The following is a 27,099-nucleotide window of genomic DNA, read 5'->3' as shown; positions in this document are numbered from 1 at the left end:
TCTGAGTCCACAAAATCTGCAGTTGAATGTTGAAACTTCAAACTTGAAAGTTGACACCAACACCAACGCCAAGCTCCAAGCTTTCTCACTCCTTCTCCTTCTCTCTCTCCTCACAGGTTTCACTTCTCTCCCTCTATCCCTCAATTTCACACTCAAAATCCATTCTTTACGTTAGGGTTTCGAAATCCCACGCATTACTGCTCCTTAACGCCAATTCGCCATCGAGCTTAGCACTATGGTCAAGCACAGAAATAGTGATAAGCTTTCAAGCACCGTACTCATGCACGTATGAAGCTGCGAATTACAAGCTCTGACTAAGAATGCTGCATGTGTTGGAATCGGTGGGGCACCGAATCTCTCAATTCTATCGGTTTTCTTTTAGGGTTACTTGGTCTTATCTCACATTTATGTGCGTTTCATATGTCACAGGTTTCCATTTTTTTGAAGTTGAACTGAGTGGTGTGTGCTTGAATATGCTAAAGTGTGGAATTTGGTTTTGACTGAGAGGTGATGCGTTGCGCTGAGATATGGCACTTAAAGTTCCAGCTAATAAAGCTGCTGAGATTGCAATTGGGTCCATTGGCCGTGGTTATGATATATCTACTGATCTAAGGCTCAAGTATTGCAAAGGAGATTCCATAAATTCACGTTTAATTGAGATCGATGAACTTGATGTGAGAGAGGTGGTTTTACCGGGTGGAGTTTCAATTCCAAATGTTTCCACATCTATAAAATGTGATAAAGGGGAACGCACTAGATTCAGGTCTGATGTTCTGTCCTTTCAACAGGTAAAATTTCGTTTTTTTCTGTAAATAACTGTTGCTTGAATGAATTTTCTGGGCATTGGAAGTTCAGATTTTCCTTTTGTTTCTTCTTTGGAATAAACTTTCCTTCTCTGATGGATATTAGATGATAGATGGGTCAATAAATAAATTAGCAACCTATTTAACTACCACCAACTTTAGTTTTGAATAAACTGAAATATAGGATTGTTATTACTCTAGCCTCAGATTTGCAGAATGTTATTGTCGTTACTGGTAAAAAATTGTGCTGTAATATGTCATTATTCGAAGGGGAGCCTTGGAGCAACAGTTGAGTTGTCTCCGCGTGACCTCAAGGTCAGGGGTTCAAGCCATGAAAATAGCCATTGATGTAATTATCAGGTTAGGCTGCGTATATTACACCCTTTGGATGCGGCCCTTTCCCGGACCCTGCGTTAATGCGGAGTGCTTGTGCCCTGGGTTGCCCTTTAATGTGACATTATTCATTTCTTATGTGTATTCACAATTAGTGGCCAAAGCCAACGAGTGAGTAGTCACTCAACTGATAAGATTGATCTATGTCCATGCAAAAGGTCTTGGGGTTCAATTCTTGTCATATGTAATATCACTATATTCCCTCATTGGATCATGTGGCATATATATAACTCGGTGTATGTCATCTTTGGATTATGAATCTATGTGATTTCTAAATTTCGTTGTATTGAATTTCTTTTTTTTTTTTTGGTCATGGTTTGAATTGCATTTCTGAGTGCTTTAAGAAGGAACAGAGCAAAATATAAAAGTTTATTTGTCTCAAAATTTCAATCATTAAGAATTGCATACGTTATCTCCCCCTCATCTGTGTGCTTTTAATTGTTTTCAGATGTCAGAGCAGTTCAATCGGGAATTATCTTTGACTGGTAAAATTCCGTCAGGCCTTTTCAATGCTATGTTTGAATTTTCTGGGAGTTGGCAGAAAGATGCAGCCCATACCAAAACCCTTGCTTTTGACGGGGTGTTAATCACACTTTACACTGTTGCATTAGAGAAGTCTCAGTTAGTACTCTGTGATCATGTTAAAAAGGCTGTACCACCATATTGGGACCCACCTGAATTAGCAAGGTAAAACAAGCTCTCAAATGGTAAAACTTTTTTAATTTTGATGCCGAACAAAATGGTATTGTTTGAATTCTAATTTTGACCTCTTGGACATTTTTTATCGCTTCCTATTATATTGTTTAACCTTTTAATGGTTTTAGGTTTCATGGGCCTTTGGCTTTCATTATATTAAGATTCTATGTATCTATAAGATAGAAAGAAATTTAGTTGTAGCTGAATAGATATAAATCCTTATCAATTCCATCGAGGGGTTTCCAAATTATTTGTGTTGGGATTTATATTTCGGTGATAATGCTAAAACTATGTCAATGCATGCATACAGCTGTGCATTTTTGGTGGTGGGCTTCATTTGATTGGACTTGTTTATGATGGCATATTTGTCTCTATTTTTTATGTTTACCTACAGTTAAATCAATAATATATAAATGGATAGATGGTTATAACCAAATTAGGATTGAGTTGGATCTGTAGTCATCTTATCATTTAGTTTGTAATCTCTAAGTTACACATTGAGACTAACTTCAGGGTGCAACTTGGACTGACTCTCCAAAAAAATAACTTAGTTCTATTATGATAATTGTTTTTATTTATCTTTAACTATATTTTCATTTGAAAGTTGAAACAATAGCCAACTAGTTCCATTCGCAATGTCACAGATTTATTGAGACCTTTGGTACCCATATTGTTGTTGGAATGAAAATGGGAGGAAAGGATGTAATATATTTGAAGCAGCAGCACTCATCAGCTCTCCAACCTGCTGATGTTCAAAAAAGACTGAAAGAGATGGCAGATAGGAGATTTATGGATGCTACTGGCCAATATACAATTGCTTCAGATCAAGTTTTCCCAAATGAAAAGGTTTGTGAATAACTTTATGCATTTTTTTCATGATTTGTTTACAATTAGAATAGTTGAAGTCATTTTTTGCATCTTTCTATTACCTTTTTACCTTTGATCTTTGTAGTAACTTAGCACTATCACAATATAGATATTATTCCACTGGTGTGGTTAACCACCCCCTTCCCCCCGGTGGCACACCCAAAAAAAAAGAAGGAAAGAAAACTGCATGTTGCCTTTTGTCTGATATAAATTTCTAACCTAAGGTTGTTAATAAATAGATCTCTTTTATTTCACAAGATATTTTTAGTGAGAATATGAAAGCAAAAGCATTAACATTGTACTGTGGCATTTTTTCCATATGGTTTGCCACATGGATCATGATTATTAAAAAATATTAAATAGAAGAAAGATACTTTCAAAATCTTCAGGGTGTTATGCTATGGCTTGGCTGGAGGATGTGAGGAGTATTTGTTTGTTTAAGTATCATTACTCAAATAAATTATTACTTTTTGCTAAGTTTGTGAGTTGTAGTCATTATGTTAAACTGGTTGTATTGATGATATTCTTTGTGATGTTCTCTCTTGACAACTTTGAATTGGAGGATATTTAATTAATTCCCATTGAAATGGATAGCTATTCTTTTGGTTGGTCTCTATGCGCGCGTGTGTATATATATATATATATATTTTTTTTTTTAATCCTCCATTTCATTGTATTATTCTTCCCTCATAATGGATATTCTTTTATATATATTTTTTGCTCCCCTTAGTTTGGAATCCGGGAACAGAGGCTAACATTCGCTAATATGAGTCCATCAAGTTCTTATTCGCATAAGGAGGTATGCATTGAACATTACCCTTGACAATATTTTTGGCAGTTATTGTTATTGTTAGAAACAAGGATAGAATCATATTATATCAAAGAGTATCAAATACGCTCCCTTAGGATTAGTTTTGATATTATCATTACTCTTCGGTATTATATGGTTCTATCCTGGTTTCAAACACTTATTTTAGTACATTGTCCTCAAATTACTTTTAGAGCAGGACATAATATTCACTTGCAAGAGGAGGGGTGGAAGTGATAACAGAAGCCTACCCCACAACGAGTGGTTACAGACTGTTCAGTTAGAGCCTGATGTTATCTCAATGTCCTTCATTCCAATCACATCTCTCTTGAATGGAGTTCCAGGGAGCGGATTCTTGAGCCATGCCATAAATCTTTATTTAAGATGTGAGAAAATTTTGTTCTATTGTTGCATTTTCATATCTCAATATCCGCATGACTGCATCTATTCTCCACAGACATTAATGTGTGCATATTCCTGGCCTAGAGTGCATTTCTCATATTTTACGTCATAGTTTTTTTCTTTCGTTGTATCATTCTTCTCTTTAGGAGGATTTCTTGTCTTTCATCTTCTTGTCTTAATATTATTCTTTGTTCCAAAAATAAAATAAGATAAGAAATGTTTGTCTTAGTATTTTTGTGTTTCTTATAGATGTTGCAAGTATAATTCTTGTATTAACTGGATATCGTTTTTAGTGCAAATGCTCTTGGCTCTTGGTGTGGTTTTTAAACATGTTTACTAGTTTCTTGCTGGTTGTGTAAGGGAGAAATAATTACATGCCACCTGAACAGAAGTGGAGTATTTCAATTTCTTTGCATGCTGAAGTTTTTCTTGAATTTAGATCTTAATTTGGTGGGCTTTGAATAAAACATAACTAACATAAAACCCCTATCCAAATGATATTCCGGTGGAGAAATCTTTATGCTACCTAGCTTTTTGAGTGTTTATTTTAGTTTTTTATTCTGCCTAGAATTATAATAAATGGGAAAAAAAAGTGTCTCATTTTACATTGATTCTTGCAGATAAACCACCAATTGAAGAGCTTCACCAGTTCTTGGAATTCCAGTTGCCAAGGCAGTGGGCTCCTGTATTCAGCGAACTTCCTCTTGGTCCACAACGTAAACAACGGAGTTTTTCCTCTTTACAGTTTAGCTTCATGGGGCCAAAGCTATATGTGAACACATCACAGGTAAACATTTTCCTTCTTGGCCCTGGACATCTAGCTATTTCTTGGCTGTGCCTCTGATCCTAAGAAATCCACGTTCATGCCCTTTGGATGGTGTTATTTAGCAATTAGCTGGGAAACAAAATAAAAAGTGTGACAGGAAAATCTGTGTGAAATGACTTTTAGGATGTGTAGTAGTTTTATATCTTTATTAGCATGGAGTGATTATTGTGTTTGGTTAGTTTTGCTAAACAAGATATGCATCCTTTCTTGTTTATGTTTTAAGATTATGCTATTAAATTATTCAATTGTTACCATTCATTAACACAGCATTTTCTAACTTGGACATTCTGAAGTTTGTGCTCGACATTCTTTTGTTTTATTTTGCCTCAAGTGGAAACTGGGTGTTTATTATACCAGATAGTTCCTTTGAATGCATCCTCAACTTGAATTATATATTGGTAACTCAGTAATTTTTGGGCTCAAAAGAAGAATTTCTTTTCATGTTATAACAGGTTGACGTAGGTAACAGACCAGTGACTGGTCTTCGTCTTTATCTTGAAGGTAAAAAGAGTAATCGTCTGGCAATCCATTTACAACACCTTACATCTCTTCCAAAAGTATTTCAGCTCGAAGATGATCCAAATGGCAACTTTCGGCGCGAGTCCTATGATAAGAGATTCTATGAGAAAGTTCAGTGGAAGAATTTCTCTCATGTGTGCACTTCTCCTGTGGAACCAGAGGATGAAGTTTCCATAGTAACCGGAGCACAACTCCAAGTTGAGAATTATGGCATAAAAAATATACTCTTTCTGAGACTTCGATTCGCAACCGTACTAGGAGTTAAAGAAGTAAAGCATCCCGAGTGGGATGGATCTCCTGGACTGGGAGCCAAGTCTGGACTGATATCTACTCTCATTAGTCAGCATTTCACAGCAACATTTCAGAAGCCACCTCCACGACCCGCAGATGTTAACATAAATTCTGCTGTTTATCCGGGTGGTCCTCCTGTTCCTGTTCAAGCTCCCAAGCTTCTCAAATTTGTCGACACAACCGAGATGACCAGAGGGCCACAGGAAACTCCAGGCTATTGGGTTGTGTCTGGAGCTAGACTTGCTGTTGAGAAGGGCAGGATCTCTCTGAGAGTTAGGTATTCTTTGTTAACTATATCGTTACCGGATGAAGAAATGTTGGATGATCAGTAGCTAATTCTTTCTGTTGTTCGGGCCCGGCCTTCGCTTTCAAGGAGGGAAGTGAAGTTATCTCCAACAAAGTTGGCGGTTTTGGTAATCAAGGAGTTCATTGAAATGATGTGTAGGGATACAAATGTTGTGTTACTTGAGGAATGCCACTGCTTTACCCTCTTACTCTATTTTCACTCTGCTTTAATTGTAGATTTTCACAGTCCAACAAGAATGACTTGCTCAAAAATACCATTGGATGAATTCACTTTTAGAAATTAATGTGTAGACACGGAAAATATATATATATGAATCTAAGTTCATTGAGAAAATATATACAACTATGGGATTCGCTAATTCATCCTTTCATTGCAGTAGATATTGTCAATGTTCCAATGATACATGGTTGGTGGCTATTTTTTCATTACATGGTGTTTTGATTGGTGCTTGCTTCTGTATTTATTGGAATTTCAAACCAACTTAGATGAAAGAAGGGCTCAGGCTTACAAATTGATATATAAATAAATAGTAAAATACCCTATCTATATACTAGTATCTCTCTGTGTATACAATCAACACAGATAAGAATACATAAATAGAGTTGATAGCAGGATCTAACAAAATAGAAAATTATGATCATGAGAAGGCCAATATGCCTGTTCTCTTGGACAAGAAGGCAGAGGAGCAGGCTGAGCTATGTAAGTTGGATATTGTTGCCCTGGCATCAACACTGACAAAGATGCTTCAACCTGTTCATACACATTCTCATTCTCATTCACATTCACGTTCACATGTAAATTGTATGCATAGATGTTGAAAGAGACTTACAGTTTGAGGATTTGTTCCCTGTTTGCAAGGCGGGGCGGTTGCGGCCGTAGAATGAGAATGTGGGGTTGGAGAGGGTTTGAACAAGTGTTCAAATATGGCCATTATTACAAACATTGATATCAAAATGGCGGTTGCAACGAAGCCGAAAGAAATAGCACTCATGGAGGATGTCCCAAAGCCCTTCCATGGAGCTGCTGCTGCTGCTTCTTCATCAACTCCCCTATATGATGATGGAGCTGCTGCAGATGCTGTGTATATGTTCCATCCCTTTGTTTTTTCACTGTTTAAATTGCTCCTAGACATAGAACACTGAACTAACTAACTTGTGTTAATCTTTTCTTTTTATCTTTTATATCAACCACAAATATCTGTGAGATGATGAGGCTATGCTGCTTCTGAAAAACATATCTATCTTGGTTTGAATCAGAAATTCTTTCCTGAAACAAAAGATAAACAAAAACAGACAACACTTTCACATTTAGTGACTTGTGAAGTACACATCATACTGATCTACGGCTGAGATAAAAAACCAAATATATAAATCTGACTCACCAATATCATTCACACAAGTCATAAAAAAGACATAATAAATAGTATGTATGAACACCTCAAAAACAAAAAGACTACCAGTGTATAAATGGTATAAAGATGAGAGGAATTGATTAAATAGAGAATGTACAATATGTTAAGAGTAGAAGCATTCAGAAGTAGTTAACAGAAACAATGCAAACCAACCAGAGACAGAGAGAGAAAGAGAGAGTAAGTTTCTTACCTTTGGATGAGAGGGAAGTATGGTTTTCCAATATGTTAAGGGTGACAGCAGCCATCTTTTAAGGCAAGAAAGGAAAGCACACTTGTCTTTGCAATATGAAAATATGTAAAGACAAAGATCTATGATACACTTTTGGATTTATGTTGCCATTTCCATGAATCCTTATGCCTAACTTATTGAGTACTATACACTATATACTACTAAACCTGACCTTGTGACTTGTCAGAAGAACCAAACTTAAAGAAATATGAAAGAATGGGCCTTGCTGTCTGCAGAGAGAGCCACAGCTAGAATTTTCATTAAGTGCCTTTAAATCCAAAAGTTGTGTTTTTTTTTTGTTATATTTATATTTAATGCTTCATTTCATTTCATGTCATCTCATCTAGGTTGTTGTTGTTAACACTTAACACAAGGCTTTAAGTCACATGAATAAGTAAAGTGGCTCCTCTAGCCTAGTGGGGTCAAGTTCAAGTTCAAGTCATCATTTCTAACCACAACATTCCTTAGATGAACAACATTAATCTAATAATAATGATAATAATTGAATACATACATTTGAAATGTTTAGAGCCATATAGCATGTATAATAAGCAGCATTGAAATGTAATAATGATGAAGATTGGATTATGAATCTTTGATAATCTCATAAAATTAATTAAGATGATGCATGCACTGATGATTAAAAAGAAGAGGAAAAGGCTGCTATGCTGCATAATACATATTACAAAATACTAATATGATCTACAAACATAAACAGGCATAGCACAAGTAAATTAAAAGGAGTAATTATTATTGTTACTATTATATTCATGATTAAATAATGAGGAAAAGAAAAAGTTGGACATGGTTACAGCTAAGCAGTAGGCAGATCTAGCAGGAGCCATGATTCAAGCCAAGAAAGAAATGTGTGTGTTGTTGCTGTTTACAGGAAAAAGGAGCAAAGCTACTAAAGCAATGTGAATATGAATATGATGTTGACCACTTTCATTTCTCATGCTTGATTAGCCTTAACCTTAGCCTAAGTAAAATAATAAAATAACCTGCTTAATTAATTAAGAGATAATTAACCATATATAAGTATCATACTATCATACCATACTAAGAAATGTGAAAGGCATATTTATTTATTTATCATTTATCAGTAACTAAAAAACTTAAACAGAAAAATGAGGAAAGAAAAGTAGAAAGGCATGTCACTTTCACATTAGTGTGTAACAATCAATTGGTTTTAGAAGACATACACCAACAATAATGATTGCTCAGTTGACATATATGTATCTGTTGTGGGGTCCTAAATTGTCTGAGTCTGGGTACTACTTGAATTTCAAGTAATGCAAAGAATGAACATATATTTAGTAATGTATAGTATATTGTAATAAGAAGAAGATTATTCATGATGGAATTGATAGATACACTGAATCTACATATTTAGTAATGTAGAGGTAGGCTACTGTTTGAGTTCAAGAAAAGATGGAATAAGAGGGTGAGGGCTGCCATGACCCCATGACAAGATAGCGCACTCAAGAAAGAAAGAAAAGATTCAACAATATATATGTCTCCATCTTAAGCAACCTTTCACTTTTTCCCATCAAATTAAATTCATTTTTTTTTCCTTCTGTATAGTATAATTGAATTCTTTAAGTAAGATGATGCTGTCTGCTCTGCATTCTAAAACTATTTTTTAACAAAATCTCATCCAAAATGTTAAACATTTGTGAGCTAGAAATAGAGTTTAAAGGGTGCATGTGCAAATTCATTTCTTAACTAATTTTAGTTAAACTTAAACTCAATTTGTTTACCTTTTAACATAAATGTTAGTTTCAAGCCATAGTTTAATTATACTAAAAGAAACATGTGCATTACATTAGCAATTCTTTTAAGGAAAAAGAAAGAAAGCTTGTGATATTTAGCATGACAAAATGTTATATGCACATTAAAAACTAGAATAAAACCCAAATCAGTCCCTGACAATTACCTCGAAAGACAACGATGCCTTTGACAAAAAAAAAATCCCAATCCGGCCCCTGACAAAAAAAAAAAACCCAACCCGGCCCCTGACAATTACTTCAAAAGGACAACGAGGCCTCTGTGCCAAAAAAAAATCAATGTTATTTTTTTTGGCACAGGGGCTAATCAGTCCCAAAAAAAAATTATTAGGGACCGGATTGGGTGTTTTTTTTTTCTTGAGGGCCTCGTTGTCCTTTCGAGATAATTGTCAGGGGTCGGATGGGATATTCACTCTTAAAACTATTATGTATTTATATGTATTTATATCATTTATATTTTTAATGTGTATTTTATATTTTAATATATATTTTATAGGAGTTGTTGATTTAGTTACTAAGTCTTGCCCGTAACAGGGTTGAAGTTTTTTATTTTTATTTTTGAAAAAAGATCTTATTAAATTATCTGTCTGCGATATGATTTTAGATAGAACTTTTTTTTATTTCTCCTTTGAGGAGATTTGTTTGAGTGAATTGAAGAGTAGAAGATTAGAGGTAGATTATGAAGAAGAAGGTTGCATATCATTGTGTTAAATTGGGTTGGGCCAAGGGAGTTGCAATGTAAGATTTTTGGAGCCCATTGAATAAGTTATGGCCCTAACTATACAACAGCCTCTGAAGTTCTACTAACGAAAACTAACGTCTGAACTTGTACAAAAACAAACCACTTTAATGTTTCGAACCAAATCAAGTTGGTTAATTGAGTGGTCAGTTCATTTGTCTGGTTAAATAAGTATTGGAACTTGAATTTCGTCTTATATATACAACAATTTATTAACTAATAACAAATCTTTAAATAAAACTCTCGTATTAAAAGATACCGTGTAAACAACCAAAAAAAAAATCGTTTCAGAACAAATTGTAAATAAATATATTTGCCGATAAAAATTCAGATGCAGTTGATTTCACGTGAAGTTGATAACCGAGGGCTGTTAGATGAAAATTTAGTCAAATCAATCAAATTATCTAACAACTCTCAGTTATCAACTTCACGTGAAGTTAACTTAACCTGAGTTTCCACCATATTTGCCTCCTAAAAGTGCCACAAGAGTCCGAATCTCTTGCTAAAAAAGAGAGTATATAGTGTGTGTGTCAAAGTCAAACCGTCAATGGTTGGTCAATGATTAACGTTACTGGACACAGAGGCATATTTCATTTTTGCAATTTTTTGGCGCATAAAAAGCGGCCAAAGTGCCCTTGACACATTTTAGACAACCCCAATTTTAAGTATTACTATAAAAATTAAAAGACAATTCTTTTGATTTTTTTTCTGGTAATGCAATTTATCATACATATGTCATACATGTTAAGATTTTTAGAATAACTTAAATAGTTACTTTTTTTTTTAATCAATAGTTTATGATGGTTTATATGATTTCTGAAATACATTATGAATTTTTTACGATCTAAATCTTATTATTTCTCTCTTTTTTTTTTCTGTCTCTCTTCTTTATATACTTTATTTGTATTATAGAAGGGGTTTGGAACGCATTTTTAAAATGGGAAATGCTAGTTGTACAATATTAATCAGCCTTTAATCAGCCTTTAATCAGATTTAAATAATATTTAATTATTTTTGTAGTGTAACATGTTCCTATTTTGTAGATACATATCTATAATTAGATTTTAATTTAAATTTAAATTTTAAAACCCACCCACTTCATTGGTGGTTACGGTGACTTTGCTTTACTTTCGTAACTTCACGTAACAGATACAGTTTTTTAAATTCCTTATTCTACGGGATATTCACACGCATTAGTGAATCCCAAACCAAAAAGGACGCTGCCAGCCGAATTCTTCATCTCGTCTTCATTGGTGAAGACCATCACCACCTTCCAGCTGAAGCACTCTCTCATTTTGCATTGGTGAAAGGTATCATTATTTTCCACACATGTGTTTATGTAATTTGTTAAGAAATATCATGTTCAACATTTTTAATTATATTTTAATTTAAACATAAAAACACTCTGCTGATTTAATTGGAACAAGGTTGATCTTATTTAATTTTATTAATAAAGTTGTTGCAAATAAAGTATATAATCAACAATTAATTTAAAATTATGTTGTTATTTTTCGATTATAATACATCTGATAGTATGATATTTTATACAAAATATTTTTAAAACACATCTAAAATCAGTCAACTTTAATAATACAATATAAATGTTAATAATACAATTATGAATGGTCGAATATAATTATATACATCAACTAAAATATTTTCAATTATAGTTTCTTTTTCAATTGTAACACATCTAAAATATTAAGTTATACAAAAAATATTTTTAAAACACATCCAAAATCATAAATCTAAAATTTAAATTTAAACATTAAAAAATAATTGTAACACATCTAAAATTATAAAGTTATACAGAAAATATTTTTGAAACACATCCAAAATCATAAATCTAAAATCTAAATTTAAACATTAAAAAATAATTGTAACACATCTAAAATTATGATGTTATACAGAAAATATTTTTAAAACACATCCAAAATCATAAATCTAAAATTTAAATTTAAACATTAAAAAGACAGCGTTGTAAATGAGCGCCGGAAAGGAGGAAGGCAGCGTTGAGGATGAGCGCGGAAGAGGATGAACGACAGCGGAAGATGACTTTTCGATGTGCACCTCTGAGTTTTCTATGTGCGCCTCTGAATTTTCGACATGGCGCAAACGTGACTTCTCTGTTTTTTTGAGTGTTTTGTACGAATTTAATTAATAATTTGATAGTTTAAGGTTTATTTTATATTTTTAAAATCAAAATTTTGAATTTTGAATAACTTGATTTTTAGATATGTATTTAAATTATAATATATTAATAATTAAATATATTAAATCTGAAACAAAAATTTAAAATTTAAATTTTAAATTTCAGTTTTTTTAGATTGTATTTTGAATGTGTATTTAATTTTAAAAAGACAATAAATCTATTCATAATTTTTAGTTGTGTTTGTTTTAATTTTTTTTAATTATTGTAATAAAAGGCTGAATGTTGTACGATTTTTAAAGGATACCTAGTTGAACCGAAAATGGGAAATGCTAGTTGTACAATATTAATCAGCCTTTAATCAGCCTTTAATCAGATTTAAATAATATTTAATTATTTTTGTAGTGTAACATGTTCCTATTTTGTAGATACATATCTATAATTAGATTTTAATTTAAATTTAAATTTTAAAACCCACCCACTTCATTGGTGGTTACGGTGACTTTGCTTTACTTTCGTAACTTCACGTAACAGATACAGTTTTTTAAATTCCTTATTCTACGGGATATTCACACGCATTAGTGAATCCCAAACCAAAAAGGACGCTGCCAGCCGAATTCTTCATCTCGTCTTCATTGGTGAAGACCATCACCACCTTCCAGCTGAAGCACTCTCTCATTTTGCATTGGTGAAAGGTATCATTATTTTCCACACATGTGTTTATGTAATTTGTTAAGAAATATCATGTTCAACATTTTTAATTATATTTTAATTTAAACATAAAAACACTCTGCTGATTTAATTGGAACAAGGTTGATCTTATTTAATTTTATTAATAAAGTTGTTGCAAATAAAGTATATAATCAACAATTAATTTAAAATTATGTTGTTATTTTTCGATTATAATACATCTGATAGTATGATATTTTATACAAAATATTTTTAAAACACATCTAAAATCAGTCAACTTTAATAATACAATATAAATGTTAATAATACAATTATGAATGGTCGAATATAATTATATACATCAACTAAAATATTTTCAATTATAGTTTCTTTTTCAATTGTAACACATCTAAAATATTAAGTTATACAAAAAATATTTTTAAAACACATCCAAAATCATAAATCTAAAATTTAAATTTAAACATTAAAAAATAATTGTAACACATCTAAAATTATAAAGTTATACAGAAAATATTTTTGAAACACATCCAAAATCATAAATCTAAAATCTAAATTTAAACATTAAAAAATAATTGTAACACATCTAAAATTATGATGTTATACAGAAAATATTTTTAAAACACATCCAAAATCATAAATCTAAAATTTAAATTTAAACATTAAAAAGACAGCGTTGTAAATGAGCGCCGGAAAGGAGGAAGGCAGCGTTGAGGATGAGCGCGGAAGAGGATGAACGACAGCGGAAGATGACTTTTCGATGTGCACCTCTGAGTTTTCTATGTGCGCCTCTGAATTTTCGACATGGCGCAAACGTGACTTCTCTGTTTTTTTGAGTGTTTTGTACGAATTTAATTAATAATTTGATAGTTTAAGGTTTATTTTATATTTTTAAAATCAAAATTTTGAATTTTGAATAACTTGATTTTTAGATATGTATTTAAATTATAATATATTAATAATTAAATATATTAAATCTGAAACAAAAATTTAAAATTTAAATTTTAAATTTCAGTTTTTTTAGATTGTATTTTGAATGTGTATTTAATTTTAAAAAGACAATAAATCTATTCATAATTTTTAGTTGTGTTTGTTTTAATTTTTTTTAGTTATTGTAATAAAAGGCTGAATGTTGTACGATTTTTAAAGGATACCTAGTTGAACCGTTTTAAAATTAGACCAATGCTTTGAAATGGATACATAGATATCTATTCCACTGTAATAATTCAGTAAGCGATCAGAATTGATTTAATGAATTACAAACATTTGTTGTATTTTGCAGCGTAGATGTAATAAAAGAGCCATAAATTATAAATTAACATAATTTTAATTTCTTGAATTTTTTCTACGAAATTTTAAAATTTAGCAGTAAACCACAGAACTTTGTACTATATATATGTGTGTTATGATCATTTGTTTTCGAATATAAATCAAATTAACACTCCTTTTAAAAGCTAGTTTAAATAATAAAGTATTTTATATGTCTATTTGTTAGTTTATTTAATTTTTAAATTAAATATTGTGTTTCTTATATTTTCTATCTTGGTGGTACAATAGATTTAAAGACAATGAAATAAAGAGTTAACTACTCTACATTCGAATAAACATGATAATGGTAAAAAATTAGACATTTTAATTTGGTATTTCTAAACAACTGTTAAAAGGTGACAAAAATAATTATTTAACACTAAATATATGAATATAGAAATTTAATAATTTACATAATAATTTTTTTAATGGCTTCATGTTAAAAAATGGGGTGACAGGAGATGTATATGTAAATTGATATATCATTTATAGTAAAAACTCAGGTACAGTCAACTTCACGTGAAGTTGATAGTTGAGAGACGTTAAATGATTTGATTGATTTGACTAAATTTTTATCTAACGGTTTTTAGTTACCAACTTTAGGTGAAATTGACTGCACCTGAATTTTTACCATTATTTATTGTTACACGATATATTTTGATATTTTAAATACTTTCTAATTCATGTTAAAATATTTTTCTCCCATTTAGTCATTTCTTAAAATTTATAGTTTAATCCATATCCATGGTGACTACTTAGTGCCAAGGGCTTTAATCTGTATCTATAAAAAATATGCCTAAGAATAAAAATTGTCTCAAATTTTCAATAACTCAATTGGTTTATTAACTATTTAAAACAAAATTATTAATCTCAGTCATGCTGTAAAATACTACAGAATTTTGTGGTATATCAAATCAATTATGACTACTTGCTGAACTATTTAGGTGTAAAATTTTTTTCTTTTTATAATTTATACGGTAACATTGGCCTTAGAATTAAGTGATGAATGGCTGAATGCCCTTTAAATGCAATTTAATTTTTAATAAAATAATATCAATTGGGGACTATATATAGAAGCATGTGCAGTATATATCGTTGCAAATAGTGTCGTTACTGTTTGGGTCTAAGACTAAAAGCATGTGATAGATAAAGTATCATTGACCAACTAAATTAAATAGGAATCTTATTGCCATTGGAATATGGTTATGGTCATAAAAATACAAATGAGTACTTTAATAATATAATAAAATGACGAGGAATTAATGAACTTCTTCCCAAGCTTTCATGAGTGAATGATATTGCCTTAATTACAACATCATGACGTGGAAAAGTAATAACAATGCATATTATTTGAGAGCCGAGGTGGATATGGAAATTAAATATTATTTGAGATATGATATGTATGTATCTAGAAATTAATTATAAGCCAAGAGAGAGGAGTATGTGGACAAACCAATTTATCAATATGACTTGGATTTCCACCAAAAAGACAAGGATGATGCAAAGTGCAAACCAAACCCCACAATATATATACCAAGGTCAATGCGAGAGAGAAAATTGAACATAATGAACGAGTAATTATTTTATCAGCATTTTGAGAAATTTTTATTTTTTTTTTTGTATTTTTTGGTTGATGATTTTAAATGCAGTACTGGATTTTTCTGTAATTTTTATAGATAATTTAAAAAATTTTGAAAATTTTTGAGAGAATTTTTTAATTATTTTATTATAGTTTTGAATAGGAGATATGAACGATTTTTTATATTAGAGTGCGAAGTGAAAAATAACGTTTGTTTGAGATTTCAAACGTATGTTATACGCTCTTTTAATGAGAGTGGTTTTTATTAGTATTAGATCTAATTGATTAGACTTTAACGACAATAAAATTTAGATGTGTAATAAATTTGTTTATTTATTTATTCTTTTATAATGTACAAATTCTATACGAAATACTCCTAATAATATGTTGATATTATAATTATTTGGATTATGTTATTTATCATTCTTATTTTTTTATTTATTGAAGCTACTAGTATTCATAATTATGGATGTGTATATCTGATCTATGGTTGCCTCATAGCTAGGTACTGCTTTTGCACTCATGGTGTCTTCCCCTTTTGAAGAAAGTGCTCTCTCATAATCATATACTCTCTTAGCTTTGTTTCATATCATACACCAACTATGACAAGCTAGCTAAGATCATAATATATATATATATATATATATATATATATATATATATATATATATATATATATATATATATATATATATATATATATCCATTGAATAAGTTAGTGAGAAAATGGGAAATAGTGTATTGTGGAGAATTTCAACAACCAAAATAAATAAATAAATATGGCAAAATGTACTATTGGTTGCCTTATTTATGGAGTTTAATTTTGATATATTGACAGTATAAAATATTTTATATAATTTGTGTAATTATAATCGTTTTTTTTATGTCAATATGAAAAATAGTTATTTTTATTGATGTAATATTACGTAATTAGATATAGGTGTAAACTTACTTTATATTAATAATGCATCAAAATTAAATTTTTATTAGTATAAAGTTTTATTTTTTTAAATGTAAAACAAATATATTAAAAATGTAATTATTTTTATTTTTAATAAACAAATTTTTAATTTATAATTTTAATATGTATCCTTAAAATACTACATAAATTCTAGTTACATATGTAACCCAAATTTTAAAGGGTAAAGTATATTTTTTGTCTTTGAAATTTGATAAAAATTTCAAAAATATCCCCTAAATTTTATTTTATTTCAATTCTATTTAAAAAATTTTCGATTTACATCAAATATACTTCTGAAAACTAATTTTTCAAAAAACTTAAGACCAATTTAATAATAATTCCAAAAGAACAGTCTTTAAAATAAGTAAATCAAGCATAATTTTTATGTATTATTGTTAAATTAATCTTAATTTTTTTTAATTTAACTATTAAAATATATTTGATACAAATAAACAATTTTTAAAATAAAATAAAACTTAAAAGTATTTTGCATATCAAACAAGAAGCAAAAGTAATTGCTGATTATGAGGTCCAATTGTTGCTAGCATGTGTTTTGAGATTTGTGACAAATTTCTTAGGAGCTTTTCGGTTCCATTATTAATATAATTAATGTCAATCTTTAATTTGTCTTATTAAGCTTTCAGCGTTTGTGGAGTTGAGCTTTTGAGACAATGCAGTTGTTTTTTATAATTATCTAAGATTTTATATGTATGTATTGATTATTTCATTAAAAAGAAATCAAATTATTTATTCTCATAAGTATTATTCTTCTAATATTTATTATTTATTCTCTTTTGTTGGTAATAAAACATTTGACTATTTAAACTAATTAATTTGGAAGTAATGGAACTTTGGAAGTGGTAGATTAGATAATAAAAATTTTAATTAACATGATTATTTTTTTAATTTTTAATTTTAAATTTTAAAAAATATATTTTATATCCTTAATTCTTACTTAAATTTTAAATTCTCTAAAAAAAAGTTTAAAAAATAATTTTACAATTAAAAAAATTAGTTAATATATTGACTACTTAAAAGTTTTTTTTTTACTCCATTAGAAGAAAACTAAGTTAAAAAAGCTCACCAGAGAGTGACACAGTGAAGAATTTTATATACAAATATATAACTGAAGTGAAGAAGAATCTGAGTTCAGGAAGATCAGAGAAGTTGGAAAATGGCATGGGGTCTGCTATGTATATTTTCCTTTTAACTTGAAACATTTGGTGGAGCCAATATGTTCATTGCTTTATTTACAACACTTTCTTTTTTCTTTTTTCTTTTTTCTCTTTTCTTTTTTTTTTTCTTTTATCTAATTTAGCTCCCTTTTCCTCTTCTTTCTTATCTTTCGTTTTTTTTATCTTTTACTTTGCTAACGGATGCATATACAAATGTGAGGACCAAAATGTAATAAGCTGGCTAGCCAAGCCATTTTTCAAGGAAATGACTTTAATTTATTTAATTTTGAGAAATTATGACTTTAATTTAATTTCTAATTACCATATGTTTCAATTGTGTTTTTTGTCCATAGTATCTCAACTTGATAAGTTAGGTTACGTTTGTTTATAAAAACAGGACAAGACATTGAGAATAAGACAAGACAAGATACTGATAGACAGAGACACAAAATTTTGTGTTCTTGTATTCCGTTTTGTGATAAATTAGAACAAATTATGAAAATTCAATTTATTCTCATTTTTTTCATTCAAAAAATCTGAGATAAAAAATATAACAATAAAAAATATAATTATAAAAAATTAACAAGAATAATAAAAGAAAAAATAAAAAATAAGTTGTGTCCCTTGTTAGTGTCTCCGTATCCTTCCTGTCATGATGAACACAAAATACATTAATTTAGTGTCTCTAGACACATTGTCTCTGTCCATGTCTCTTCTGCCAAACACGATTTTATGTCTCAGTGTCCCTATCTCAGTGTCCTGTAAACAAATGCAGCCTTAAGAATTAATCTGTCACAGATCTCTGAGTTCTATTTAAAGGTTTGTTATTGGTCAATGAATTACTGCATACATAAGATGAGATTCAAACTACTGACACTTACTTAACTATTAAACGAGTGAGCTGATCATTCGACCTACCCAAGTTGGTTTATGCTTCAATTGTGTTAGCTCCAAGTCAAAAGGAGAATTATGATCCTATACTATTCCAGCATTGATAGATCTCTTTATTATGAAAGCAATTATGCTGTCCGCAACCCTCGTTTTGCTCTTTATAATGATGTAATTCCTTTTTATTATATTCTTATTCTTATACCTCTCCTTTAATTCTCTTTCTAAGATTTTCTTATTTATAAGTTTGGGGCCATCTAATTTAATAATTCAAAATAGGGGACTCTAATCTAATCATTCCTTGTCACTAAAGCTAAAAGCTTGACTACACTTAGTTTATATATATATATATTTTATGTAAAATCAATCCAATAATTATTTGAGTTAATTATTCTCTAAACTATCCATGTTTTTTAGTCAAAGTTATTCTGCCCATTTGGTTTATAATAAAAAGAAACCGAAAAACTTTGTAATTCCTCCTCCTCATTATAAGTTAGTTAAGAAGAAAGCAACAAATTAAACTCCACAGTTTCTTGATCGTTTCATTCACATTCTTCTATTTCCTTTCATTTTACCAAAAAGTAATAGTAGTAGATAAAAAAAATCAAATAAAGTGATATTTATAATAAAGTGGTGAGTACTTATAAAAGAGAATAGTTGTCGCAAAGAAAATACTAATTAAGTTGCTGGATCAAGGAATCGATGCTTATTTACTTTTCCCCTCGTGAGGTCATAACCTTGAAGAGTTTGTGTATTATTATTTATAAAAAAAATGGTATGTGAATAGAAAATTAATTATTAAATTAATTATTATATATTTATGTATAAATATATATTATTTAATTTATTTTTATTGTATATTTTATATTTTAATATATATTTTATATAAAAAACTAATTCAGTGACTAATTTTTTGTACACATATAATATAGTTATATTATTTATTACTGATCCTTCATGACGTAGGCTCATTTTTTCGGTTATGGAAACCATGAATGTGTTGTGCTTGGTTATGGATTTCTGGAGTGTTAGACCAATGTGTGGGGCAGTTTTTATGAGCTGCAGTGTGAAAATTTCGGACCATGCGAGTTGTGTGTACGGAAAAGGTGATGATCAAGTCGGAGGGTCCGAGTTGTAAGTAGAGAAATTTTGAATCTTCGACAAAGCAAATCGGACCGTCTGTGTTCTATGTATAGTTAATTTTTTTTTAGAAATCCGTATTGTTGGAGCAAATCGGACCGTCCGACAAGGCCTCTCCCACTCGCACCGTCCGATTTCTCTTCTGCTGACACCACATGCATGTAAAGCACGCCTGAACTCCATAACGGGATCCTACCCCATCTTCACCTCCGTAATAAAATTAAGGAGAGTGATAGGGGAACAATGAAATTTTTGAACAATATGAACAACCACCAATCAAATGAAAATATATTACACCCTAATTTAATGCTACTAATTAAATTTACTCTTTTAATCCTATTAATTCACATTATTTACGTATTGTTCAAAAATCTTGTTGGTTACCTATACTTTTCCTAAAATTAAAGAGTGCACTTATGTTGATTAAATGTTAAAATCAGTTAGAAAACAATGTAATGTTAACTAAAACTATTTATAACTAATAATCATGAAACAAAATAGAATATATATTAACTTAAATGGTTGTTGGAACCAGATATACCGAGACAAATTCTATTATTATTATTAGAAGAGAATATAAAATAAGAAGATACTCTATCAAATTCAAAATATTAAAACACTAAATTAACGAGTTTTTTATTTTATAAACTCCTTATTCTTTCTTGCTTTCTTCAATATGTGACTAATTTCATACACTACTCCTCACACTTGCAACATTAACATGCAAGTGCTTGGTTGTTTTGTTATTTAATGGTACTAAGAAAGTAGCTAGGAAGGAATATGAAGATGAGAAATGGAGTACGCCATGGGCTTCAGTGCAATGATGCACTATGTCTCCCAATGATTGGAGCGTGTTCTGTAGACGGCACTCACTCATGTGTGGATTGGATTCAACTTGGGAAACTTTGACATTGTAATGCTAATGCCATTACCACACTGTACTATATATCAACTATCATTTCTATTTGTACAACAATCTCATCCTTCTTATGCAAATCTTTGTCGCTCCATCACCTTGTACAACCACTACTAATGATGTCTCTGATGAAGCAAACAAGAAAACATGAGATTTGTAATCTTGGTATTAATGTAACAAGGGTCAATTAATTAAGACTAAGATTGGAATTTAGCTACAAAGTATGATTACATGAATGATGAGTAATAGTATGTAGCATTGCATTGAGTTAAGGTAAAGTGGAAGCAAGTGAACTAACTCAGGCTACACATAGAAATCAAAGACAGTGACTCTTCAAAAGGGAAGCAGGCCTGCCCTGATTGTGACACCTCGGAACACCAACTTATTGCCATTAGATCATCATCTTGGATCTTATATCTTATGTGGACCCAAATTACAATTACATACATACATGCATAGAGAAACAACAAGAGCACTCTTTCCCATGGATTCGTTTTTTTTTTTCTTTTCCTTTTCCTTTGAGTGAGTGGGTTTATTGTATTTTAATTTTTCAGTACATACAGTAGTATTCTTTTTTAATCTTTCTCTTTTGCTTTTAATTTCTTTCTTTTGTAGTAGTGGAAGATCAAAGCAAGATTATCTATCTATCTCTTGCTTTTGCTTTTGAGCCCTCTCTTTAAGACCTATCAACTCTTATTTATATTGTATTATTGAATTAAAAGCAAAGGGCATAGACCCAATTAGCTCATTTTCCATACCTAGTTGGTCCCTGGCTTGTAGGGCAAAGAAGAAGAAAGAATAAAGTTAGAGGCAGGAAAAAGCTTCCACTGCTGGTTCCTTTCTTCCATGCAAAATCTATCTGGAAACTTATTATCAATTGATCATTCAAACAACAACATAGTCATAGTCATGATTTATTAATAATCATCATCTTTTAGTCCTTACACATCCCTCTGCCACATGTTCCCAATTTCCAAATTGTTAATACTGTCATACATATATAGGACTTGCTTTAATTTGCTTCGGAAATGAAACCGTATTACTATGTATTATTGATTGATGAGGTGAGAATATAGACACAAATTCAACACAACACAATGGCATGCAAATTAAAGTTGCCTTCCAATTCATTCATTCTCCCAACCAATTGAATATTGACATAACCAAATCCTGACAGCATGGCATGACAACAGAGACACACACTTTTTATTTTATGGGGGGTCCATTTTCATGATAATTTACCATACAATACATTCCTTCAAATTTACTACTACAAAGGAAGTGAGTAATTATTAATTTTTAACCGCATGTACGAAAGTGAATGTGGTATACATGAGTGCTGAAAAGTCAAAACAGAGAATGGTGGGAATGCCAAAGATGGAAGGCATCTATCTCATTGTAAAGAAGGATAAGTTAGCAGTTTATGGATTGTGGTAGGGAAGTGTATACGCGGTTCAATACAATTTTAGAGAGTCCCACGGGCCACTACACTATACAATACATTATATTTATATGATATGATGCACCAGCACCAGTCTGCAACAGTGCCAACCACTTACTGCCACTACTCACTTTCCATTCTTTTGTTTTTTCATAGAAATGAATGCTAAGGTGGAAGTATAGTCATTTAACAAGTGTGTGTGGGATTCCCTCCTTCAAAGTGCAATTCAAAGCAATAAAGACTAAAGACCCATTCTTTCTTTCTTTGATTAAAGCTAAAGGGCATTTTTGTCATACGATCCACACCACTTTACTTTATCATGTTGCCCTAATCTAAGCTTTAAATTTCGGTTATCCATCCAACCCCTTTTTCTCTTTTATTTTTTTTTTTCTCTTCCTCTTGAACCAGCTCTTGTATTGCTTTTTCCTTTTCCCTTTCCCTAATAAAACCATAAAGCAAATAAGGATAACAAGTAAAACATTTTTTTCTGGGAGTGTGCATTACTTCCTCACCATCTTCTTCTTGTTCTTCATCAAAGAAAAAAGACAGTAAAAGAAGAAAGGAAAAGAGCAAATTTTACAAAAGTAAGGGCTTAGCCTTGGCTTCTTCAATTCCTTGTATTTCAAGACATGTAACGGTTCAAGCTTCTTTCTCTCTTACCTTAAAACCTCTTCTTCTCTCCAAACTCTTGAACCGTATCAAACCATGTCCACCTTGGCCTTCACAACCCTCGTTGTTTCGGTTCTGTTTTCTCTCCTCTCTTGCTCTGCTTCTTCTTCAACCCTGCTCAGTGATTTCCATGCACTTGTTTCACTCAAAGAAGGATTTCAATTCCCAAACCCAGCTCTCAATAACTGGAACACTTCCAATCCGGTCTCCGTTTGTTCATGGACCGGAATTCAATGCCACCGGGGGAGAGTGGTTACCGTCGACTTAACAGATTTCAACCTCTTCGGCTCTGTTTCTCCTTCAGTTTCTCAACTGGACAGCCTCATCCACCTATCCCTTTCCGGCAACAACTTCACCGGCGCCATTGACGTCAGCAACATGAGCAGCCTCAAGTTCCTCAACATCTCGAGCAACCAGTTCAGCGGCCACCTCCATTGGAACTACTCCACCCTTCATAGCCTCCAAGTTCTGGACGCCTACGACAACAACTTCACCTCCTTGCTTCCCGTGGGGCTTCTGAGTCTCAAGAAGCTCACGTACTTGGATCTTGGCGGCAACTACTTGTACGGAGAAATCCCGCCTAGCTACGGCGGCCTGACGGGGCTAGAGTACCTTTCTCTGGCGGGAAACGACCTTCGGGGAAGAATCCCGGCGGAGTTAGGGAACCTAACGAAGCTGAGGGAGATATACTTAGGCTACTACAATTCCTTTGTAGGCGGCATTCCGGTGCAGTTTGGAAAACTGACGAGTTTGGTGCATATGGATCTCTCAAGCTGTGACTTGGACGGTTCAATTCCAAGAGAGTTGGGGAAGTTGAACCAACTTGACACTCTTTACCTCCACATTAACCAGCTCTCCGGTTCAATCCCGACGGAGCTGTCAAACTTAACGGCTCTCGTCAATCTTGACCTCTCCAGCAATGCACTCAGCGGGGAGATTCCGGCGGAGTTCGCCAACCTCAGCCGACTCAAGCTCTTCAACCTCTTCTTGAACAGGCTTCACGGCTCCATACCGGACTACATTGCGGAGTTCCCGGAGCTGGAAACGCTTGGCCTCTGGATGAACAACTTCACCGGCGAGATACCGTACGGCCTCGGCTTGAACGGGAAGCTACAGGTGCTTGACTTGTCGTCCAACAAACTCACCGGTGTGATTCCTCCTCACCTGTGTTCCTCTAAGCAGCTAAGAATCCTGATTCTCCTCGACAATTTTCTCTTTGGACCCATCCCCGACGGTTTCGGAACGTGTTACAGTCTGACCAGAGTGAGGTTAGGAGAGAATTACCTCAACGGAACCATCCCTAACGGATTTCTTTACCTTCCTAAGCTAAACTTAGCCGAGTTACAGAACAACTACCTCACCGGAGCCTTGACGGAGAATTCCAATAGCTCCTCTCAGCCTCTTAATTTAGCCCAGCTTGATTTGTCAAACAATGCATTGTCCGGTCCACTACCTAAATCGCTTTCCAACTTCTCCTCTGTTCAGATCCTTTTGCTCAGCGGCAACCAATTCTCCGGTCCAATTCCGCCTTCCATTGCAGGACTCCGACAGGTACTCAAGCTTGATCTAAGCAGGAATTGGTTGTCCGGGGAAATTCCGCCGGAGATTGGGCAGTGCGACCACCTTACCTACCTTGACATGAGCCAGAACAATCTCTCTGGCTCTATTCCTCCTCTCATAGCCAATATCCGCATTTTGAATTACCTCAACTTGTCAAGAAACCATTTGAACCAAAGCATCCCCAAATCAATAGGCACCATGAAGAGTCTCACCATTGCAGACTTCTCGTTCAATGAATTGTCCGGTAAGTTACCGGAGTCAGGGCAGTTTTCGTTCTTCAATGCTTCGTCTTTCGCAGGGAACCCTCAACTGTGCGGGTCTTTGGTCAACAACCCCTGCAACTTGAGCAGAATGACATCCCAGCAGGGAAAGCGCTCTCCGGATTTCAAATTAATATTTGCGCTGGGGCTGTTGATTTGCTCCCTGGTGTTTGCAGTTGCAGCCATCATAAAGGCCAAGTCGTTCAAGAAGAATGGACCCGGTTCGTGGAAGATGACGGCATTCCAGAAGCTGGAATTCAGGGTGTCGGACATTCTAGAATGCGTGAAAGACGGGAATGTGATCGGAAGAGGAGGTGCCGGGATTGTTTACCACGGGAAGATGCCGAACGGAGTAGAAGTGGCAGTTAAGAAGCTACTGGGAATCGGTGCGAGCAGCCATGATCACGGGTTCCGTGCAGAGATTCAAACACTGGGGAACATAAGGCATAGAAACATAGTGAGGCTACTGGCGTTCTGCTCCAACAAGGAGACGAACCTGCTTGTGTACGAGTACATGAGGAATGGAAGCTTAGGAGAGGCGTTGCATGGGAAGAAGGGTGCGTTCTTGAATTGGAACTTGAGGTACAAAATAGCCATTGATTCTGCTAAGGGACTCTGTTACCTTCACCATGATTGTTCACCCTTGATTGTCCACCGTGACGTCAAGTCCAACAACATTTTATTGAATTCCAATTTCGAAGCCCACGTGGCGGATTTCGGTCTCGCTAAGTTCTTGGTGGACGGCGGCGCCTCCGAGTACATGTCTTCTATTGCCGGCTCCTACGGCTACATTGCACCCGGTATGTACTTCTTGTTAACTTGTTAGTTAGGGAAATGAAATAAAAGATTTTAATTAGGATAATCGAGGTTAGGTCCATAGTAATTATAGTATAGGAAACATTTCAAGTGCACCGAAAATACCGGTACTCTAATTGTTTTAATCGTTAATCTGAATTATAAAAAATATATATAATATATATTAATTGAAATCAATGGTTAAAACAACTGCTGCGTTTGAAATGTTTTCTACAGTACATAGTAGTAACAGCTAGGCCTAGGCAGGGGGTGAGTGAGGGATGCAAAAAGAAGTGGATGGAATTTTATAGAGAAACGAGAAGAGAATTTGTTTTGGTTCAGCATTCAGCACCTGCGAGTGGGGACCATAAAACTCTCATTTCCTTTCACAATCTCAGAGAGACAGGTCAATCTGACACTTTCTATTAATTGAATTTGGTTGATTATATTGCAGAATATGCATACACACTGAGGGTTGACGAAAAGAGTGACGTGTACAGTTTTGGAGTAGTGGTGTTAGAGCTTCTAACCGGAAGGAAACCGGTGGGGGCAGAGTTCGGTGAAGGAGTGGATCTTGTGCAATGGTGCAAGAAAGCAACGAATGGACGGAAAGAAGAGGTTATGAACATAATTGATCAGAGGCTGAGCGTGGTCCCCAAAGAAGAAGCCATACACCTTTTCTTCATTTCCATGCTCTGCTTAGAAGAGAACAGTGTGGAGAGACCAACCATGAGGGAAGTCGTTCAAATGCTTTCTGAGTTCCCTCGCTCTTCCTTCTCTCCTCACTTACACCAATCTTCTTCCTCTCAAATACCTCCCAAACACAAACCTCCTACTTCTAATAATAAACATCTTTTGCTTTAATTACTACTTATTAATAATATTCCTCTACATTTTCAGGCTAAATCTTCTTAATTATTTTCTTTTTTTCTCCGGGCTTAGATTTTACTTTAGTCATACAGAGAGAGAGAGATGTAGGAATAGTGACCAAGATGTGCAGGATTGCATTGGCCTCCCCAACGTTCTTTATTTGTATTTATGTTATTATTATATCATATATATAACAATAATTATTTTGTTAATTAAGTTATCTTTTTGTTCTATTTGCAACAAATTTTAAAACTACCCTTACAATCCATTAAGGAATATGGTGCACCTTCTAGTAGGGGTTGTGGAAGGATTTAGAGTTAATATCTGAATGGCGGGGTCTAATTAGTAATTAGCCCAGGCCCATTCCATCTTTCTGTCCAGGAAAGAATCTGAGAATTGGGGATTGTATGTCTTTCACCAATTGACCAGACGAGGATTTCGAGCCCTTACAGTGGCCTGCTTTCTTTTACTTCACCCAACACGCTGCTTTTGCTAATCTCATGGTAAATAGTATTGTCTAGGGATATATCAAGCCTAAATCCATAACTTTCATTCCATCAAATTCAAATCACAACGGTCAACCTTATAGCTTGCTTTATTACAGTACGGCAATAACTCAAATA

At 32.9% G+C, this 27,099-nt stretch overlaps 3 protein-coding genes across 4 annotated transcripts; 2 read left to right on the top strand and 1 right to left on the bottom strand.

Annotated features, from left to right (window-relative positions):
• LOC112741063 (MACPF domain-containing protein At4g24290) lies at positions 1–6,270 on the top strand. Its single transcript, XM_025789883.3, has 8 exons — positions 1–341; positions 430–788; positions 1,645–1,883; positions 2,537–2,738; positions 3,490–3,558; positions 3,767–3,953; positions 4,590–4,756; positions 5,248–6,270. Exons 2-8 carry the CDS (start codon positions 528–530, stop codon positions 5,935–5,937), a joined length of 1,815 nt encoding a protein of 604 aa, XP_025645668.1. The 5' UTR covers positions 1–341; positions 430–527; the 3' UTR covers positions 5,938–6,270.
• LOC112741064 (uncharacterized) lies at positions 6,263–8,536 on the bottom strand. Of its 2 annotated transcripts, none has more exons than XM_025789885.3 (3): positions 7,514–8,536; positions 6,742–7,178; positions 6,263–6,662 (listed from the first exon to the last, which is right to left on the bottom strand). In XM_025789885.3, exons 2-3 carry the CDS (start codon positions 7,042–7,044, stop codon positions 6,528–6,530), a joined length of 438 nt encoding a protein of 145 aa, XP_025645670.1. In that variant the 5' UTR covers positions 7,045–7,178; positions 7,514–8,536; the 3' UTR covers positions 6,263–6,527. The 2 variants fall into 2 exon arrangements, with proteins under 2 accessions (XP_025645670.1, XP_072069736.1); XM_072213635.1 differs by lacking the exon at positions 7,514–8,536 and adding an exon at positions 7,294–7,482.
• A 13,889-nt stretch (positions 8,537–22,425) lies between these two features.
• LOC112741062 (uncharacterized) lies at positions 22,426–26,688 on the top strand. Its single transcript, XM_025789882.3, has 2 exons — positions 22,426–25,611; positions 26,061–26,688. Exons 1-2 carry the CDS (start codon positions 23,028–23,030, stop codon positions 26,468–26,470), a joined length of 2,994 nt encoding a protein of 997 aa, XP_025645667.1. The 5' UTR covers positions 22,426–23,027; the 3' UTR covers positions 26,471–26,688.
• Positions 26,689–27,099: the final 411 nt, after the last annotated feature.

The sequence above is a fragment of the Arachis hypogaea genome, chromosome 14 (genome assembly GCF_003086295.3).
Source record: "Arachis hypogaea cultivar Tifrunner chromosome 14, arahy.Tifrunner.gnm2.J5K5, whole genome shotgun sequence".
NCBI classification, from domain to species: Eukaryota; Viridiplantae; Streptophyta; class Magnoliopsida; order Fabales; family Fabaceae; genus Arachis; species Arachis hypogaea.
This window is presented reverse-complemented; position numbering and strand designations above follow the sequence as displayed.